The 20,279-nt window shown below is 43.2% G+C and overlaps 1 protein-coding gene across 2 annotated transcripts in view; it reads left to right on the top strand.

Moving 5' to 3' along the window:
- Positions 1 to 20,279, top strand: part of Il16 (interleukin 16) — an 84,536-nt gene that overhangs the window by 8,274 nt on the left and 55,983 nt on the right. Inside the window, exon 2 of one of the 2 annotated variants that reach the window (XM_029533043.1) lies at positions 1,270 to 1,682. In XM_029533043.1, coding sequence (XP_029388903.1) covers positions 1,270 to 1,682 — 413 coding nt within the window. Of the gene's footprint in view, positions 1 to 1,269; positions 1,683 to 20,279 lie in introns of those variants that run through there. The other variant, XM_021212404.2, reaches the window with a different exon arrangement.

Raw genomic sequence — 20,279 nt, 5'->3', positions numbered from 1 at the left:
CACTGAGTTAAAAATTTTGAATAATATTTGTTTATTTAGTGTGCACATGTATGGTTATGAACACATGCATCAGAGTAGATGGTGGAGCTTCAAGGTCAGAGGACAAATTGGAATCATTAGCCTTCTACTATGTGGGTTCCAGGAACCAGACCAAGGTCATTAGACTTGGTGGCAAGTACCTGCGTTCACTTTGACATCTCATTTTGTCTACCCAAGATGCAATGGTGCTTTTTGTTTGCTTGTTGTTTTTAACATTTAGTGTGTGTGTGTGTGTGTGTGTGTGTGTGTGTGTGTGTGTGTGTTTGCCAGGTGTTTCAGGCAGTATCCTAAGAAGGCATTCTCTTTGGGGAACATGTGAAGATGTCTATGTCACAAAATGTTGGAAGCTCTGCACATCGCCTGACTCCATGCTGTGTGCGCACTAGCAGCAGGGTGAATCGCCAAGAGCATCCCACAGTTTGTTGTCCTGGCAACAGGCTTTATTTTGTGGCTTGGACCCAAGTCAGAACTTGTCTGGCTACAGCATGAGGCCGCTTTGCCACCTATCTCTTGGACGCTGGATCGTGAGAGGTGACTCTTGGCAAAACTGTGTTGGGCTGTGTGCCTGATGGGGGAGCTAGTTTAGGGTTCCGAGGCTGGGAGAATAAACCAGGGGAGTGGCTGACAAGAGTAGGTGCTCACAACCCTACGTGGTACACTGGTGTGACTTAGGGCCTGAGGAAGGGCATGTGTGTTTGTCAAGAGCTAGCTGTGTGGTGAACCTTCTGTACTCAGCCCAGTCACGACAAACTGGGTCACTGGGCTCTTGAGTTCTTTTGGAGACACTGCAGGAGATACTAAGGAGGACACGGGGATCAGGGTAGTGGGCTCCGTCCTCCTTGACCTCCTCCTTGCTATGATCTACAGACTAGAGTTTCATTTAAAGATTAGCTTCCAAGTTTAAAAGCCGCACAAAGCCACAGTCCCCTAAGCCTTTCCCATGATTCTGAGTCTTAGCCCACTAACTAGCACCATGGATTTAAATTTCTTTTCTCTGTTCCTTAGTTCCCCTGTCTTTAGGATGTAGGCTAGAATAAAGAGTTTAGGCTTGGTCTCTATGAGCCTGGACTTGGAAAGGGTGTTAACCCGTTGAGTAATCTAAGCTCCATCTGCCCTGCAGAGGAGCTGGGTGCCGGGACTCATTTGCCCTGCTTCACGGGCACTGGAGTTCAGTTCCTGGACTTGAGCTGGCGGCAAGTCACACTACTTCCCATTTCTTCTTTCCTCCAGGGACTCATGCAGTGGCAGCTAAGCCCAGTTCATCTGCCACTCACCGGCCAAGGCCTGGAGAACAGGAGAGGAAGAAGCGTGGCCTCGCTTCCTCTCTGAGGATGGAGCCCCACGGCCACTCTGGAAAGAGCCGGAAATCCACGAAGTTTCGCTCCATCTCCCGTTCCCTGATCCTCTGTAACGCCAAGACCAGTGATGACGGCTCCAGCCCCGATGAGAAGTACCCCGACCCTTTTGAGACTTCACTGTGCCAGGGCAAAGAGGGTTTCTTTCACTCCTCCATGCAGCTGGCAGACACATCCGAGGCTGGGCTCAGCAACATCCCAGACCTCGCACTGGCCTCGGATGCTGCTCACCTCCAAGCAGCTGGGGGCGTTCGAGGCAAGCACTGCAGGAAGATGTTCTTCATGAAGGTATGGCCAGGGTCTGTGTCTGACAGGGCTTACAGTTGCTTTCTGGTGCTGTGAATTAGGCTTTGAATCCATTTAAGCAAAAGTCAGAAGAACAGAGTTCTCATTGTACACAGCAGTAAGGAAAAATTGAGGCAGTGCTGCCCAGGGCTCACGTCAAAGGGCTTGATAGTGAATCAGGTATGGTCGACACTCTTCTCTGAGATATTTGGTAAGAGATGGTGTCAGTCAAAGACAGACTGAGCCTAGGTCCCTGGTGAAAAATGGCATCTGCAATAGCTTTCATCAACACACAGGCATCCTTTGGCATAGGGTAGGCAGGTCAAAACCTACCTATCCTGCATACACATATCCTGTATGGTGCCATTTGGGATCTCAAAGCCTTCTCTACCAACCAGTTTCTTGATGAAGAATCTCAATAACATCGGAGAGTGGGTCATATGACCATTGTAGGAAGGGCATCACAGGCAGAGGGGCAGCACATGCAATAAAGAAGAAAAGAATATGTCAGGAGAATACAGGAAGCTGATTCAGGAGGGTAGAGCAAGTTCAGGACAAACCTGGGCTACATAGTAAGTTTAGCTTCAGCCTGGGACACACAACATTTTGCCTGAAAAAAAAGTATGTTGTGAATATACAAAAGTCTAGAACACGGTAGACAGAGAGAAAGGGAAAAGTATTAGGATGTGAAGTTACGGCAGCAGCCGGGGTCCTAGGCACGGTTGTGGCGAAGCTCCGGGGCATGACTGTAGTAGTGGAGGCGGGGAAGAGACATGACTGGGTTGTTTTAACAGGAACTCCCTGGAACCTGGCTAACAGTAAGGGGGGTCTTCTTGGGAGGCTGTGGCGATAACCCAGGCCAGGAATTATGTGGGTTAAACTGAGGGAGTTGGGGCAGGGTCGCAGAAAATAGTCAGAGCAGGAACTCCCATAGTCCAGGCAAAGCTGGAAGGGCTTGTCGATAGGAGAGAGCAGAGTGTGAAGACATGAGGAGTTACCTCGAGCTGCATATCCTAGCCAGAGCAGCAGCTCAGGGAAAGTATGTGTGGGATATCAGGACAGACAGACAGGCAGACAGACAGACAGACAGACAGATACACACATACACACAGACAGAGACAGAGAGAGACAGAGAGTCAGAGAGAGAGAGAGAGAGAGAGTGACACAGAGAGTGACAGGGAGAGAGACACAGAGAGAGACACAGAGAGTGACAGAGAGACAGAGACAGAAAGACACACACAGAGAAGGACAGAGATACAGAGAGGGAGGATGCTCCCCCTCCCATGCCTACTCCCTCCGTGGAGCCTCAAGTCTCTCCTTCATTAGGCGTGTCTTTGCCCACAAAGCCAGACCAGGCATTCCTCTGTGATCTATGTGCTGGGGGCCTCGGATCAGCACCCCTATGCTGCCTAGTTGGAGGCTCAGTCTCTGGCAGCTCCCAGAAGTCTGGGTTAGTTGAGACTGCTGGTCTTCCTATGGGGTCACCCTCCCCTTCGACTTCTTCAATCCTCCCCTAATTCAACCATGGAGTCCCTGACTTCGGTTCAATGGTTGGGTGCACGTATCTGCTTCTGTCTCAGTCAGCTGTGGTTGTTGAGGCTCCTCAAAGCACCCCACAGCCACCTTCTTTGCCTTCCAGTGGGGACACTCTAGTCCCTGCTCGGGGCTCCCTCCTTCACCTCAACAGAAGTGCCCTGTTCTCTGGCATGACTCAGTTGGCCCAGATGGACTTCTCAGCCTCCGGCAGTACCATGCTTACACTGATTTCAAAACAACATCTGGGAGAGACCCTGTGATGTCAGCCCCTGCTCTAGAAATGCTTAATGTGAAACTCAAAAAAAGAGGAAGTTGCTTAAAGAGACAACTTGAAAGTTAAGGGAAAAGAGGAGAGTGTCATTGGAAGGTTGTGTGTGTCACACCCAGGACTGAGCTGACTCCTGTCTACGGGTGTGCACAGCCAGCAGGGATGGCCATGAGAGTGTGACTAGCCTGTGCAATGCTGAGGCCCCAGTGGCCACTTGCTCCGGGGCCAGCTTTCCAATAGGACCTCAGCTCATTAGGCCTAGAATGTTTACAGGAAGAAGTGAGTGAATTTCCTGAATACTTCAGACTGGCAGTCTTTTTCCATAGAAATATTATTATTTTTTTTAGTTCAATTACTCTCTGCTTGCGTGCCTGTGTGCCTGTCTGTCTGTCTCTCTGCCTGCCTGCCTGCCTGTCTGTCTGTCTTTCATTCTTTCACAGTTATGTGGGCAAAGATGATCTTGAGGTTTTTTTTATTTTCCTGCCTTTCACGTCTGTGACATACCACACCAAGTTTAAGCAATGGTGAGGCTGGAATGCAGGGCCTCCTTCATGCTAGACAAGCATTCTACCCACTGAGCTTTATTTCTAGCCCCAAAGAGTATTTTTAAAACTGCTTTCTGAGCAGAATGTCAAGGCCAAGGAAAGAGGGCACTCCCTCCTTCCCTTCCTCCCTGACTCCCTTTCTCTTGTCCTTCCCCCTTCAATATTTGCTTCCAGTCTCTATAATAACTGGATTCTTACATGTTCTAAGCTATTCTCTGGAGTAGAGAAACAAATCTGGGGTCTGGAGAGATGTCTCAATGATTAAGAGCACTTATTCATCTTCCAGAGGACCCAGGTTCGATTCCCAGTACATACGTGGTAGCTTGCAACCATCTGCAACTTCAGTTTGAGGGGATCCAAACCTCTCTTCTAGCTTTTATGGGCACCTGGCATGAATGTAGTGCACAGACATGCATGCAGGTAAAACAATGATAAGATTAAAAAAAAAAATTAAGGAAACAAGTTTGGCGCTGTACCCTCAGGGGATCTGTGTGGAGACCGCAGGTGTGAGCATAATGAATCCTGTCCCTTCCTTCCAAGCTGGTCACACTGTATTCTTAATGAAAAGTTCTATGAAGGGCTATTATAGCCTAGACAGACAGTTTCCAGCGTAACATCTGCTCAGCTTTGTGTTGTGTAACAAAATAGCACAGGCTAGATACATTACAAAGAAAAGAAGGTTGTTGGGGAAGGCCATATTCACCTAATGTCAGAACTCAGGAGGTGGACGGTAAAGAGTTGTGAGTTTTTGGGATGGCTTATCTTCCCCCCTACTCTTTTATCTTCAACTTGTGCTCATACATTTAAGGTATAGGTTAGACAAGCAGCACACAATTATTTTTATATCAAATTCTTTATCTTACATTTACTTCTATTTTGTGTCATTTCAGGGGTTTACAACTATGTTAACTATCTTGTCCTTTGGTTTCTAGTTGTCTGAAATGTTTTATACCTGTTTTCTTTCTTCTTGTCTTTTAAACTGATATATTTGTTACATTTTCTTTTGGATTAGTTGCTACTCGGAGATAATCTTTGATTCTTTTATCAGTAAAATAAATATTATAATCCAAATATTATAATCTCATTTAAACGAGTACTTCATTAGAGCACCCCAAAACTATTCAGAATGTGGAACACCCAGTTCCATCAACACTCACATCCTCTTCTCTATTGCTGCCAAAAATTATTTTGCACATGTTTATGATTTCCAAGCATATCATGATTGTTGCTCTGTGAGTCAGTACTCATTTGCATGGTTGTTTATATTTATTCCTCTACCATCTTCATTTCTTCTTATCTTTCTGTGTCTTGCTGAGGTCATTTCTGCCTGAGACAGGCCTACCTTTAACGGGGGCAGGACCTGAGCTTAGAATGCAAATGACCTCCACAGTCCAAATATCTAAAAAGTTAAATCAAGATAAAAAAAAAATCTAAAATGCATCCTTTTGTCTTTCCACCTTGACAAGCCTCCATATGAGCTTGCAGACCAACTTCAGCTAAATGCTTGGAGTCCTCAGAGTTCTGCCCTGGAAAGTGGTTGCTGGGAGGCCCATCTTGACTCTTGGCCATCACTCTTGGTCTGGCCATCCCTTCTGTTCATCATCACAAGGGCCTTAGGTTTAAACAAGTGATCACCTGCAGTTCCCCATTCATGCCCTCCTCCAGCAAGCCCTGGAAGCCCAGAGATGTGCATACCCATGTTGTAATCCACTCGAGATGACACACACCTCTGGGAGAGAGGAGCCTGGTGCACAAATGCTTTTGATAAAAAATCAATCTCCAAGTTTTCTCTCCCTTCCTCTCTGGCTGGACCTTAGCTGATCATCACATAGTCCTGAAAATCCATTTGCTCACTTGATACTCTTTGGAGTTGGTCCTTTTTGGAAGGTTCTGTGGGACACAGACCTTGTTGAGACTGGAAACTGGTTCAGACTAACTACCCTTTAAGTATTTATGGAGAGAACTCTGTATGAATCGGCACAACAAGGCCACCCTTAAGATGGAGAGTCTGTTGGCATCGAACTTTCTTGAACCAACATGTGGGCTTACACTAGACTTTCTGTCAGCATTCTCTGGCTGGAATCTAGAGCCAGTGGTGTGCTCTGTCTGGGAGGATAGCAGCCAGGAGGCCAGATATGTGTGTGGGGTCCTGCTCCTCCAGCTGCCCTCCTGAGAGGATGTGCAATGCTTTGATCCACAGTGTGGCACATCCTGCTTTTCTATACACATTTAAAATACTGGTTAGGCAAAGTCACCACTCATACAGCGTGACTCAGGGGCCGTGCAGTCAGCTCAACCGTCTGCATTTCTGGCATGTGCTGTGTGTGCAGGGGGTGGAATCAATGCCTCCCTGGGCAGACCAGTTCCTTCACCCCTCTGCCTAAGAGCAGCCCAGTTTGTGGCTTGAGGCCTAAGCTTTCTTGGCAAGCAGGAAACCCTATACCCTGGTTGTTGGTCTCTTCCTGCCACAGTAGAGTCACTTGTGGGTACTGAGAGCAGTCACTGTGAGGGAAGCTTAGGTTTCTAGGACTCCCAAGGAGCTGGTAGGTCCCCAGAGTATATGGAAGGAGGCAGAGGGAGGCAAGGGTGGTCCATGTGCAGGAAGTGGGGAGGGACAGCCCACAGGTATGATTCATGCCCACTTGCTGATGCTCACCCAAGTTCCCTGTGATTTCTAGTTGTTTCCAATGCTAGAAGACATTTGGAACTATTCCTTTAGACGTTGGCTTCATTAGTTGGCATTTTGAATCTCATTGGTTTTGGCATGATGCCATTTGGCTAGTAAAAAGTTTGCCTGGGTAAAAGGAGAAAAGAGGAAACTGGGAAAAGTCAGTGGAGCAGCTATGTTTCCCCCTCTGGTGTGTGACACCGTCCTTTGTGTGTAGGTTACAGCTCATCAAGTCTTTTACCAGTCTCTGCACCCAGTCCACTCCTTCCTGCTGTATGGCCACCTCCATCTGGACTAGCCATGAACCAAGTCTGGATCACCCTGTAAAGCCCACTGTGTTAGTCAGCTTTCAAGGACTGTATCAAAATACCCGAGAGAATCAACTCAACGCCAGAAAGGTTTATTAGGGTTCATGAATTCAGGAGTTTTAATCTCAGAGTTGGTTCAGTTGTTCTTGGGTTCATGGTGGGGTAGAATATCTCCGAGGAGGAAGCCTGTGTTGTGGAGGAGCGTGCTCATCAAGTAGCAGATGGAACAGAGTGTGAGCAAGAATGAGGACGGAAGTCAGAGGGTGGGGAGGTTTGCTTTTGTAACAAAGTACCACTTCCAAGCAGTAAATCTGCAAGTGAGTTCATCCCTTGAGGTCAGAGCACATGCTGCACCAGGGTACCAGTGTGAAGGATAAAGGATCAGGCATGCTTCTTCAGTGGACCATCTGCCATGAAGCTATCACCACCCCCTCCTCTTGCCCTACACCCTAGTTACCACTATCCTAATTGAAACATCAACCAATAAAAAAAAATACTTATGTGTTTCCATCAAAGGATACATTCTGGGTGAAGCTGCAGGCAGGAGGCACACTTATTCATTTGTGTTTCTACTGTGAGCTTAGGAGAAGGTTCAGAGAGTATTTAAGCCCTCATGATGTTCCATCCCTTACCTGAATGTATAGCAACTTTTCTTTCTTTCTTTCTTTTTGTTTTTTTCGAGACAGAGTTTCTCTGTATAGCCCTGGCTGTCCTGGAACTCACTTTGTAGACCAGGATGGCCTCGAACTCAGAAATCCACCTGCTCTGCCTCCCGAGTGCTGGGATTAAAGGCGTGTGCCACCACGCCCCGCTTGATTTAAAACTTTTTATTTAATCCTTGGCATATACAAATAAATATACAAAATACATTCATATTCCATTATTATTATTATTATTATTATTATTATTATTATTATTATTATTATTATTATCATTAGTCTTTAATCTTTCCTCACAGTCCAGTCACTAACCCCCTCTCATTCTGCCCTCCAACAGTTCCCCATCCCATTCCTCCTGCCATGTCTCCAAGAGGATGTCCTCACATCCCCACAAGCCCCATCAGGCCTCCCCACTCCCTGGGGCCCCAAGTCTTTCAAGGGCTATGTGCATCTTCTCTCACTGAGGTCAGGCCAGGCAGTCCTCTGCTGAATATGTGTTGGGGGCTTCAGACCAGCTAGTGTGTGCTGCATGGTTGGTGACTCAGTGTCTGAGAGATCTTGGGAATAATCCATGTTTGTTGAGACTGCTGGTCTTCTCATGGGGTTGCCCTCCTCCTCTACTTCTTCCAGACTTTCCCAGATTCAACCACATGGGTCCCTGACTTCAGACCGTTGGTTGGGTTCAAGCATCTGCCTCCATCTCAGTCAGTGCTTGTCGGGCATTCACACTCTTAAAAAGTGTTCTGCTTACCTTCATACAAACATCAGGTTTAAGAAGCAAACTGAGTCCTGTGAGCATCCCACTCTTGCTCATCTCATGGATGACACTATCCTTTGTTTGAGTGTATTATTTCCCTGCTTGTCCGTTTACTTTGCCCAATCTATTTACTGACTTGAATGGCATTTGGTTAACCCTGGTTATTGTTGATTGATGTCTGTTTCATATTTTCACCCTTTTACTTCTGACCTATGTGTGCTTGCCCCATACTTCTGAGTTTCTTGCGGATAGCTATGTCCATGACTTCAGTGCTGGAGGTTGAACCCAGGATTTAGGTACTCTGCACAAGGACTCTGCATCAAATCTACACCACCAGGCCTCTTTTTAGGTTTTATTTGGGGATAGGTTTGCCCTAAGTTTCCTAGGCTGGACTTGAACTCACTTTGTATCTCACCCAGGCTTTGAACTGGCAATCCTCCTGCCTCAGCCTTTGGAGCAACTGGGATAACAGGCATACCTGCCAGTCTCAGCTTAATTTTAAAAATCTGTATCTATTCTGCTAATCTCTGAATTTAGACCATTTACATTTAAAGTAATAATTTATACGTGAGAACATAAATAGGTTTTTGATTTTTAGTATGTTTGCTGTTCCTCCACTTATTTCCTTTTGTTTCTCTACTTTATTTGAACACCCTTTTAAAGTTCCTTTTTTAAAGAATGCTTTGGGAGTTTATTCTATGTTGTCACTATGGCTGCTATGTGTACTGTCATTTATACCACGCCTGACTTGTCAAATCACTTCTTAGTACTGACATTTTTATTATCCTTTTTTTTTTTGAGAACTTACACTTATACCCTGCCCAAATTAGGTTTCTATTGATGAGATAAACACCATGACCACAAGCACCTTAAGGAAGAAAGGGCTTAGTTCACCTTACAATTTATAGTCATGAAGGAAGTCAGGGCAGGAACTCAAGGCAGGAACTTGAAGGCAGGAACCTGGAGGCAGGAACTGAAGCAGAGGCTGTGGATGAATGTTGCTTACTAACTTACTCCTCCTGGCTGGCTCAGTTATCTTTTTCATGCATCTCAGGACCACCTGCCTAGGAACAGCACAACCCACAGGGGGCTGGGCCCTTCCACATCAATCATTAATCAAGAAAATGCCTCATAGAACTGCCTACAGTTCAGTTGATGGAGGCAAGTATTTTTATTTATTTATTTATTTATTTATTTATTTATTTATTTATTTATTTATTTATTTATTATATGTAAGTACACTGTAGCTGTCTTCAGACACTCCAGAAGAGGGCATCAGATTTCATTATGGATGGTTGCAAGCCACCATGTGGTTGCTGGGATTTGAACTCTGGACCTTTGAAAGAGCAGTTGGCACTCTTAACCACTGAGCCATCTCACCAGCCCCTGGAGGCATGTTTTTTAAAACTGAGATTTCTTCTTTTCCTATGACTCTAGCTTGTCTCAAGTTGACAAAAACTAGTTGGCATGGGTCCCTCGGTTCTCCTAACTTTTATATCACCCTCCCAAGAATTTATAGCTTGACCACCACAACAGAAAATAAACTTTTTGCTTCAAGCATAAATATTACTAAACTCACACTGGTGACAGAATCTATTGTTTTCATATTTCCCAACACTCTTACTTCCTTTCTGAAGGTTCTAGCCATTTTGTCATTTTCTTTCTATTTGGAAGCTTGCTTTAGACCAGCAGTTTTCAATTTGTTACCCCCTCTGGGGGTTGAATGACCCTTTCACAGGGGTTGCCTAAGATCATCAAGAACATGGATATTTATACTATGATCCATAATAGCAGCAAAGTTAAAGTTGTGAAGAAGCAACAAAAATAATTTTTTGGTTGGGGGGTGTCATCACAACATGAGGAACTGTCTTAAAGGGCCACAGAAGGTTGAGAACCTCTGCTTTGGACAATCTTTAATAATAGACTGACTTATAATAAATTCTTCTTTTTTTCATCCATCTGGGAACATATTCTGTTTCTCATTTGTGCCTAAAGGGTGAGTAGGGGGTTGCCTGTTTGAGACATTATGTATAGGCCTCTAACTTACGGTAATCCTCCTGCTTCATCCTCCCTAGTGCTAGGATTATCTGGGAGGAGAGCTTTGACACACACTACATTTCTGGCTGACACTTATTTTCTGTGCTTAGATCCTCGCACATCTTTCCTTCTGCCTCCTGTGTGGTCAGATGTGAGAGCGTTTCCTTAGAGACGTGTCATTTGCCTCTACTTATTTTGAAGCACGTGGCCTCTGATTTTTAAGGTTTGATTATGAGGTACCATGACGTTGATTCTTAGGCCCAGTTCAAGCATCTCTTGTGTCTCTTTTTTTGTGGCATTGTCTGGTACAAAGAAGAAGCCTGTATCTCGCTACTTACCCCTTTACCACCTTGATTATGTCTAATTTTTGTTTGTTTCTAGAGGATTTGTGAGTGGTGGAGGAAGCATTTTGATGGTGGCTGCTTTACAGTCCTGGTTGGACAACACCAGCACCTGGCTTATCTAGGCATTCACTCACTGTCTACGTCCCCAAATAGTGTGCTCTTCTTCATTCTCGATGCTGTAAATGCTGGCATTCAGTTGCATGTTGGACACTTAGGTTGTTCTGGTAGAGATGATGCTGTTCTGTGCAACACTCTGGGTAGGTAGGTGAAACATGTAGCTCTGGTCGGCTCTTTTGAATGTCAGTTGCCATGGCACTGTAGTTTTGTTGTGTTTGTGTTCTGCTGGGTCTTATCCTCATCATACTACCAGATGCTGACTAGGTCCATAAGGTACTGACTGATGGGGCAGAAAGCTTCCTGGGGCCCAGTGAGTGACCATTTGCGGCACAAGAAGAGGGCAGGAGAAGTTGTAGGACCTAGGTCTTTTCTGCCATGTAGGTAAATGAGTCCTTAGTAGCTAGGTGGCATGATTGTCTGCTGTGTCCCCCTGATAAAGGTGGTGGTGGAGATGGCTCTACAGTCCTCAGGTTAGCATGTTAGAGCCGTCTGTGAGACCTGTGTAAGGGTCCACTCCAGGTATCCACAGGCCTTCCTTTTCCCTGGTGTTTTTCATACAGAGCAAATTCATTTTCTTGACTGCTTTCTTGCTTTACCTTGATAACTGTGGTTATCAACAGTTGGTAACTGTGGGTAGCTGGACTCACAAGCCCCTAAAAGAACTGTAAAACTATAAATGTTCAGAAAATCTAGGAGAAATGCTAGAGGCAAGGACCAGATTTTGGCTGTAAAGCACAACAGGAGGGTTCTGTGTGGTGGTGACCATGTTGATGACCTATCAGTGACACTGTGACACTGGGCTGTCATCTTGTGGGTGATACCTGGAGGGAATGGTGTGAAAGCTCTCGAATCTCCCTGTTGTTTCCTTATAACTTTATGTGAATCTACAGTAACAAACAGAATATGAGTTAAAAGAACAAGTTAAAAATTGCATCCCATATGCTAGAAAGCTGCAATTTAGAAATAGCACTATTAAAAAAAAAGATGATACTTATAATTACATTATAAAATGTGTAGGAAATAATGAAATGAGAGATATAGAAGTCTGTTATGAAAAAAAATTGCAACGTTTATTGAATTGACATTAAAGGAGGATTACCTGAATAACGGAGATGTTTGTATGCCATGCTTGTGGAAGTGAAAGGGGTTAAGTGTCAATTCCTCCAAACATTTATTTATTGGCGAATTTAACTAAAATGTCTTTTTAAAATTAAAACATTTTAAATGAGCATACAAAGGTTTAGATATCATTATGATGTTTTAAAACAAAATATTTTAGTAGAGTCTTCTGTCCTCTCACTCCCCAGCCTCCCTGTCCCTCAACCCTCCCTTGTGACCTCCCCCATGTCTCCTTCCTGTTTTCATGTCACAAGGTGATTTCCCCCCTCCCCCAGATCTCTCTTGATCTCTCAGTCTCCTTCCTAATGCTGTAGTCATTCTGCATTTATACCCACTCAGGTATGCACACATGTATGTGACATGCTAGGAACCGTGGGTAAGAAGGAATGAGCGGATTTTGTCTTTCTTAGCTTGGGTCATCTTGTCTTTATGTGAATTTATTTAGGTTTATCTGTTGTGTCTCAGCTTCTCAGATCTATCATTTTCTATCTTTTCCTTCATTTGGGGGTGTAGTCAGTCATTATCTCCTTGGCTACTTTTCAACTTTAACTTCTGCCTTCCAAATTTCACAGTCCTGGAGATACCAACGTGAGATCTTTTGCTAGTATTTTATANGATGTATGAAAATTGTATTTTGATTTATCTTGTGCTTTTAAGTAAATCTCTTTTTACTCTTAAAAATGGTACTATGGACATTATATTTAGTGATTTTTTTTTTTTTGTTCTGGCTTCTAATTTATTTTTTCCTCTGTCCTTTGAGCCAGTCCACTATGGTATGTTGAATTTTCTAAGATACATTGCAATTCTAAGATTTTGATTGGATCATTCCTATCTCATATTGCTCTTCTGAACCTTCTCATGTTTTTCATTGCTTTTAGGTACTCTCACAATTTTTCTCACAATTCTTCTTGGTTTCTGCTTAAAGACCTTTGGCAGTCAACTGAGTATTTCTGTTATTGCAGTATTGAGATCTGTGAATGATTTTCTTACTCATTTTGAAATCTGTTTTGGTTTGGGAATGATGGGTAATTTTAAATCAAACACTGGATTTGTATAAGTTACAACTATAAGTTGTAGCTTCTGGAACTTATTTAAAGTTTTATTTTAGTTGTTTTTATTTGATATTCCTCTTTAGTCTGTTAATCTACACGTTATTTCATATATTTCCCAATATTAAACAGTTTTCTGGATCATTGGATGGAGCTGGTTACTATTTTATTTGGGAGCTTATATTCATGTGTGAGATTGTGTCTCACATTGTTGGTCTGGTTGTGAGCTTGTGTGTGCCTCATGATGACACTGGAATTTCTGAGTTTTTTCTTTCATTGGTTGCTATCAAGGTTTGCTTCCTTGCCATGTATTGAAAAATTTCCAGTCTTGTATGTTTTTGTCTCTGTGACAAATACCTCAGAGAAAACAGTTTAAAGTGAAGATACTTTATCTTATGGTCCTAGGAGACTCCTTCCAGTTTCAGCAGATGCCGTTTATTATTGTGCCTGCTGTAAACTTGGGCATACTAGAGAGAGCACATGCTAAGTCTAATCTGTTCACCTCCTGGCATTTAGGAAGCAGAGAGAGAAAGGGAGAGAGAGAGAGAGAGAGAGAGAGAGAGAGAGAGAGAGAGAGAGAGAGAAAGAAAGAGAGAGAGAGACAGGTGGGGAGACAAGGTACATCTTTCAAGGTCACACCCCGAGTGATCAATTACTTCCAGCTAGTTTCTGCCCTCTAACTACTCCTTCCAGTAACCCATGATAAGCCCACCAATGGATTGATCCACTGGTGAGCTTGAGGCCTCAGGATGCAATCCTCTCTCAGTGACTGGATCCACCAGTTGGGGGCCAAACCTTCACCGCGTGTGTTGTTTTGTTTCATTTTGTTTTGTTTTTAGGGACTGCTTATATTCAAACCATCACAAATCTCATAAAATACGTGATGTGGTCCTTCGTTACCAAAGTTTCAAATGACTTATTTCTGTAATGATCTGTAACAGTTTTTTGCCATCTGGTATTAGTGTTTTCCTTGTGTGGAGGCTTACTTTCCAGCTTATTTCATTTTTACAAGGCCACAAAGATTTCCTAATTTTTCTGGAATTGATTTTGATAAAGCATGCTTTCTCATAATTTCCCAATTTCATCTGATTGCTCAAACGTATCCTGTGTCTCTTTGCTATTGTTTGGCTGTTGAGACAGCATCTATAGCTGTGTTCCTTTATGCCGTTTCTGTTCTCTTCCCCCCTGGGACCTCTTCTGGAGCAGCATTAACATTTTAAAAGCTTTGAACAGAACCAACTTTTAATTTGTTCAGTGTCTCTATTATATGCTCACCTTTATTTTAGAAGTTCCTTATCTGCTCTGTTCAGTTTTCTTTACTGAGTATCTCATTAACTATTTTCATTTTTTTTCTTTTTAATACAAATACTTAAGATAGTAACTCTCTTTCACATATATTGCTGTACCTTCAGATGCACTCCGGAAGGTTTGCTAAGTACATTTTCATGACCAGTTTGTACAAATGCCTTACGTTCCCAGTATGCTTTCCTTTGAGTCATGGGTTTCTTAGAAGGATGCTCCATAATTTCCAGATGCACAAGTATTTTCCAGCTACCTTCAGAAACACATTTTTACTGCTTTTGAAATGGTTATAGACTCACAGGAAATTACAGAGATAACATAGAGAGCTTCCACGCCTTCACAAGTTTCCCACAACAGCACATCTCACATGATGAAAGTTACAGTCACACATCGAAACTGCAAATCGGGGGCTCAGGAGTTAAGAGTGCTCATGACTCCATCAGAGGACATCAGGTAGCTTACGAACATTTGTAACTCCAGCTCCAGGGGGAAACTAAAGTCTCTGGCCTCCAAGGCCACCTGCACTCACGTGCACACATCCACACACTTATACATAATTTAACATAGTAATGGTGAACTTTTTTTTTTTTCTTTTTTCTTTTTTCTTTTTTTCTTTTTGGTTTTTAGAGACAGGGTTTCTCCGTGTAGCCCTAGATGTCCTGGAACTCACTCTGTAGACCAGGCTGGCCTCAAACTCAGAAATCTGCCTGCCTCTGCCTCCCGAGTGCTGGGATTAAAGGCGTGCTCCACCATTGCCCGGCTGGTGAACTTCTCAAAATGGCAAATTTGACATTGCTATAATACATGTGTAGTTTTATGTAGTTTTTAATGTACGCGTCTCTTTGCCATCTTTTGACACTTGAGACAGCGTCTATGGCTATGTTTCTTCACACCATTTCATAATCATTACATCATCCAAGCATCATCCACTACCAAGAAAGTCTCCCAAGCGCTATACCACCCAGACACACTCTGGGCCCCCTTAACAACACTAACTACTGTAGCAAATATTGTTTCTTTTCTCTCCACTTAGTTTCTTTAATACCTCCTAATTTATTTGTGGTGTTGCCAGTGAGACATTATGGTTCTTTGTACTGCTAAAAACTGTTTGATCATCCTGAATATAATTATTTTGGAAGCGTTTTGTGTGTGTTTTAAAAGACATCGCGTTCTGTGGTTACCTTAATTTTTGCCTATGTTGACCTAGCAGCTTCTTAAGGGGTTTGATGGTTTGAACGAGCATGTCCCTCACAGTCTCTGGCATTCGAATACTTGGTCCCCTGTTGGCGGTGCTGTTTGGGGGGAGGCTTTGGAGGAAATAAATCACCAGGGTTGGACTTGGAGGTTTCCAAGCCTGGAGTCATGCCCAGGTCATTCCTTCTGCCTCCTGTTTGTGGTTCAAAATGTCAGCCCCCAGAATCCGGTTTCAGGCTAATGCCAACTGCCTGCCACTCTTGCCCACCATGATGGACCCTCATCCTTCTGGAACCATGAACCAAAATAAACCTTTCCTTCTACAAGTTCCCTTGGCCGTGGTGTCACGTTCCATTTTCTTTTTAGTGATGCTAACCATTTGTAAGGCTGCTCAATATGGGTGAGCACATTCTGAACACCTCTATTTATTTTGTGATTTAAACCAGTTATTATTGAGCAGATCAATCACTATTTTAATCCTCTTTTAATAAAAAAAATCATCTTAGTCAGGACTGGAGCGATGGTTCAGAGATTAATAACACTGGCTGCTCTTGTAGAGAACCCAAGTTCAGTTCCCAGCACCCATATGGAAACTTATAGCCATCTGTAACTCCAGTTACCCCGGATCCAGTACCCTCCTCTGGTCTCTGTAGATAACAGACACACACTTGGTGCATATACATACAGGCAAACACCCATACACATAAAATAATGATAAATAAATCTGTTTTGTCTATAAAGTGCACCAAGTTTTCGTTTCGTGTTCTCCCTCTCCCTCTCCCTCTCCCTCTCCCTCTCCCTCTCCCTCTCCCTCTCCCTCTCCCTGTTAACAAATCTATTTTTATTTATTTACTTTCCATTAGTTTAAATCCTGGATAGGTACAGCACCACACAGATCCTGTGACCAACGGCCTTTGCAGGAAGGTTGCTTCGGAATTTGGCGCAAACCATCCCACTGTTTCCGTGGGCCCGAGTGACTTTTCCCCGGATCACTCTGGTTTTGTTTGGTTTGCCTCCAGGAGTCACTGTATTGTTTTTTGCTTTATACACATAAGCACATCTCTTGCCTAAGTAGAACTCCATTTCATCTCAGGCATAAACACCTTTAATTTTAAGAAGAGCCGCATGCTCTCTTTGGTTCCAGAGACCTTGTTTGTAGTCTTGCACAAACATACTTGCTTTTAGAAGTCCTGTTCCCAGCAGGCCTCCACAGGCGCCAAGATGGATGGCAGAAAGAGGAGTTTTATTTTCTTTAACATTTCTTTACTTTTTTTTTTGTTGTAAAAGTTTTATTTTTATTTTATTTTTTGATTCCATACATGTATAGTGTATGGAATCCCCCTGCCACTTCTATATCTCCCCACTCCCTCTCAAATTGGTCTCCTTTTCTTTAATTATTAATGTTACATATGTGTATAGAAATGAATTAACATATAAACACAAGCTGCTAGATCTATTTAGTGTTGCTGGTATGTACATGTTAGTAGGTACCCAAATTTTAATCTAATTTTTGTTCTTTTGTTTTTAACCCCACACATATAAGTAAACATACATATGGTTTGTAATGACTTGCTTCCTGTTGTTCGTCTTACACAGTTCTTGCTGAGAAGTGAGTTAATTGGTTACTGTTGGAAGACAGTTTCTCATTTCTTTCTGCTTGTTGCTCTTAAACAATTAATTTATTTGTGTGTATGTGTTTTGTGTTTATGTGGTACATGTGTGGTATAATTGCAGATGCATGTGCCTATAAAAGCTGGAGGAAGATGTCAGATTTCTGCTTTATCATTCTCTGCCATATATATACGCCATCCACACTTCTAGTAACCAATTGGGGATGTTGTAATGCATCGTCTGTAAATAGCTTGAACCTCTAAAATTTGTTGAATTTTATTATGTAGGGGCCTTTTCACCTGGCATTTTCACCAAATTTTTTCGATCTTTGTTCACAGACTTATTGCTTAGCATTTGCTCCTGTCTTTTGTGTGAAGATTTAGAGAAATGGCAGTAAAGGCCTGAAGGGGAGAATATTGGATCACTTGGAACTGGAGTTTCAGACAGTTGTGAGGTGCCATGTAGGTCTGGGAATTTAACCTTAATCTCTGGAAAAGCAGCCAGTGCCCTGACTTCTTTATTATTTTGAGACAGGCTCTCTCGCTGAACCTGGAGCTAGACTGGTGGCTATCAAGCCCCCAGCAATCCTTCTGCCTCCATCCCTCCCCAAATGCTGACATTAGAGGTGTACACATGGCCATATCTGACATTTTCCTTTAGTGCTAAGATGCATACTCAGGTCCTCATGCTTGCCCAGAAAGTGTTTTTACCCACTGAACCATCTCCTCGGTCTTGCCTATCACTATTAAAAACGAAATAGCTGTTTTTGTTTGGGGGATTTGACTTTTCCTCAGAAGCTTTTTGTTATGCTCTAATTTCTATTTCTTTTACTTAGGGTTTGATGAGTTTAATAAGCTTATGGTTTAATGTCTCTCAGCCACTGTCATGTGAAGTATTGGATAGATAGATACATACATAGACAGATGATAGATGAATAGATAGATATATAATAGGTGATAGGTGATAGAAGATAGACAGATGACACAGTTCTCTACATTCTGGAAATTTGTTGCTTGGATACACTTGTCACTGTCTCACATTTTGTTTTAAGCTCTCATTAGTATCTTCCACATCTTCGTGTTGCCATCTGGGTATTTTTCAAAACTATGCCCCAGCTCTGTTCCCTTCCCTTCAGTCCTGTCTAAACACCCTGTTCAGTCTATTAACCTCTGGGTATTAATTTATTCAGTTCTTTTTTTGCTCCTGCTGAGAAACTTTCTGTTTCTCCTCTGAACTTCCAATCACTTCCTTGATGGCTTTAAAGCACGAAGCCTGTTGAATTTTCAGTGTGTGCTGTGCCCACTGTGCAGTTTATGGCGTGTGCTGGTCTGGCTTTCATGTGTGTGTGGTTCTCGTGGCTTTCTCTGATCATGCCATGCTCCGGGGAGTTTTGTTTCCATTGAACTGTTTTCTCCGACGGCTCCTACGCCCTGTCACTTTCTCTGTGGGTGTTTTGTAGGCACAGCCCGTGCGGGTGCTTTCACAGAAGATTCAAATTTGCTTCGGTGGGGTAGCTGGGGCGTCATTCGCCTGGAGCAGAATTAACCAAGCTCTTGTCTGGAGGGTTGCGAGACGTCCATGTGGCACGAATTAGGCTAAAGCTCCTGCAAGTGCTCACTGGTACTTGTCAATTCTCCGGGGACTCTCCGCTTCCCTTCAGGGCTGTATCCGGACTACAATTTCCTTTCACTAACTCAGGGATGGCATGGATCCACTCTAGTCCATATTTAAAATAAGGAGATAAGCCTTTGAATCATCCTTTTGATACAAACAGAATGTCCTGTTAGGCTCTGGTCTTAGGAAGGAGCTGAGATCTCTCTTGCTCTGTAGTATCCCATTAGGTTACAAACAGCAAAGTCCAAATTCAGCCACTCAGCGAATGAGCTCAGAGCCACATAAGATTCCGGGCAAAGAAGCCACTCCACAGCCTTTAGTGCAGCCACCAGCTGCTGTCTATGCCTGATGGTGATGCCTTTCCATAGACAGGTTTCTGTCCCATTTAAAACAGTTACCTCACTTGAACACAGTCAGAGGTCACCACACCAGGGAAAGCATGATCCTCCCCTGTCCTTCAATGTCCCACCTTACCAGTGTTTTCTGTTTTACATGTGTGATGATGGGCACCCTTCTACAAACATTCACATGTGTTTTATACAATTATTTCCTACAATAACATTTGAGAATGTGGAGAGACAGAGTTGAGAATCATTTGGGAAGTGGTTGATATTCCTGGGAGACTGGATACTAGGGTTCTTGATGGCCATCACAGATAGGATGTGATCTTGCTATGAAATACAGGCTAGTCTTGAACATCTGCCGCAGATTGCTGAATTCTAGGACTATAGGCACATACCACTATTCTGGCTCACTTTGAATGGTTCATATATCATATAATTCAGTGAATAATATTCTGTGGTTTCAGCAGCATGTCTGTAGAATTCTATAACCATCACTGCTAACTTTAAAACCATTTACCACCTCAAAAGAAACCCCATAGGTTTTAGAAATTCCCCAAAGCCCACCCTCTGTCACACCCCTGTTTCCCATAAGACCATGAACTTCAGAGACTATGATCGTACTTACTCTATTCCTATCAGCATCGTTCGGACATCTCATAAATGGAGTCACGCATATGTGATATTTTCCACTGACTTACTTTGATTACTATGACACTTTCCAGTCATCTTATTGCAGACTCTATTATCCCTTAATCACTTGTAGTTGACACATAATATTATAATGTATGAATATATCAAGCCACCTATCTGTCACTTAATCAACACTGAATACTTTTCTATTTTTGGATACTACGAATACTTTCTCTTTAAACATTTGTGTAAAATTTTACATGGGTGTATGTTTTTAGTTTTTTAAAAGTATACCGAGGAGTGAAATTGTTGGATGATACTGTATTAATTTTTTGACAAATTATACTGTATATAGTAATACATGCATTTAGTCTTATCACTGAGGAGGCAGAGGCAGAGGAGGCAGAGGCAGAGGCAGAGGCAGAGGCAGAGGCAGAGGCAGAGGCAGAGGCAGAGGCAGAGGCAGAGGCAGAGGCAGAGGCAGAGGCAGAGGCAGAG

The sequence above is a fragment of the Mus pahari genome, chromosome 1 (genome assembly GCF_900095145.1).
Source record: "Mus pahari chromosome 1, PAHARI_EIJ_v1.1, whole genome shotgun sequence".
NCBI classification, from domain to species: Eukaryota; Metazoa; Chordata; class Mammalia; order Rodentia; family Muridae; genus Mus; species Mus pahari.
The sequence above is the reverse complement of the archived record's forward strand: the minus strand, read 5'-3'. Positions and strand labels throughout refer to the sequence as shown.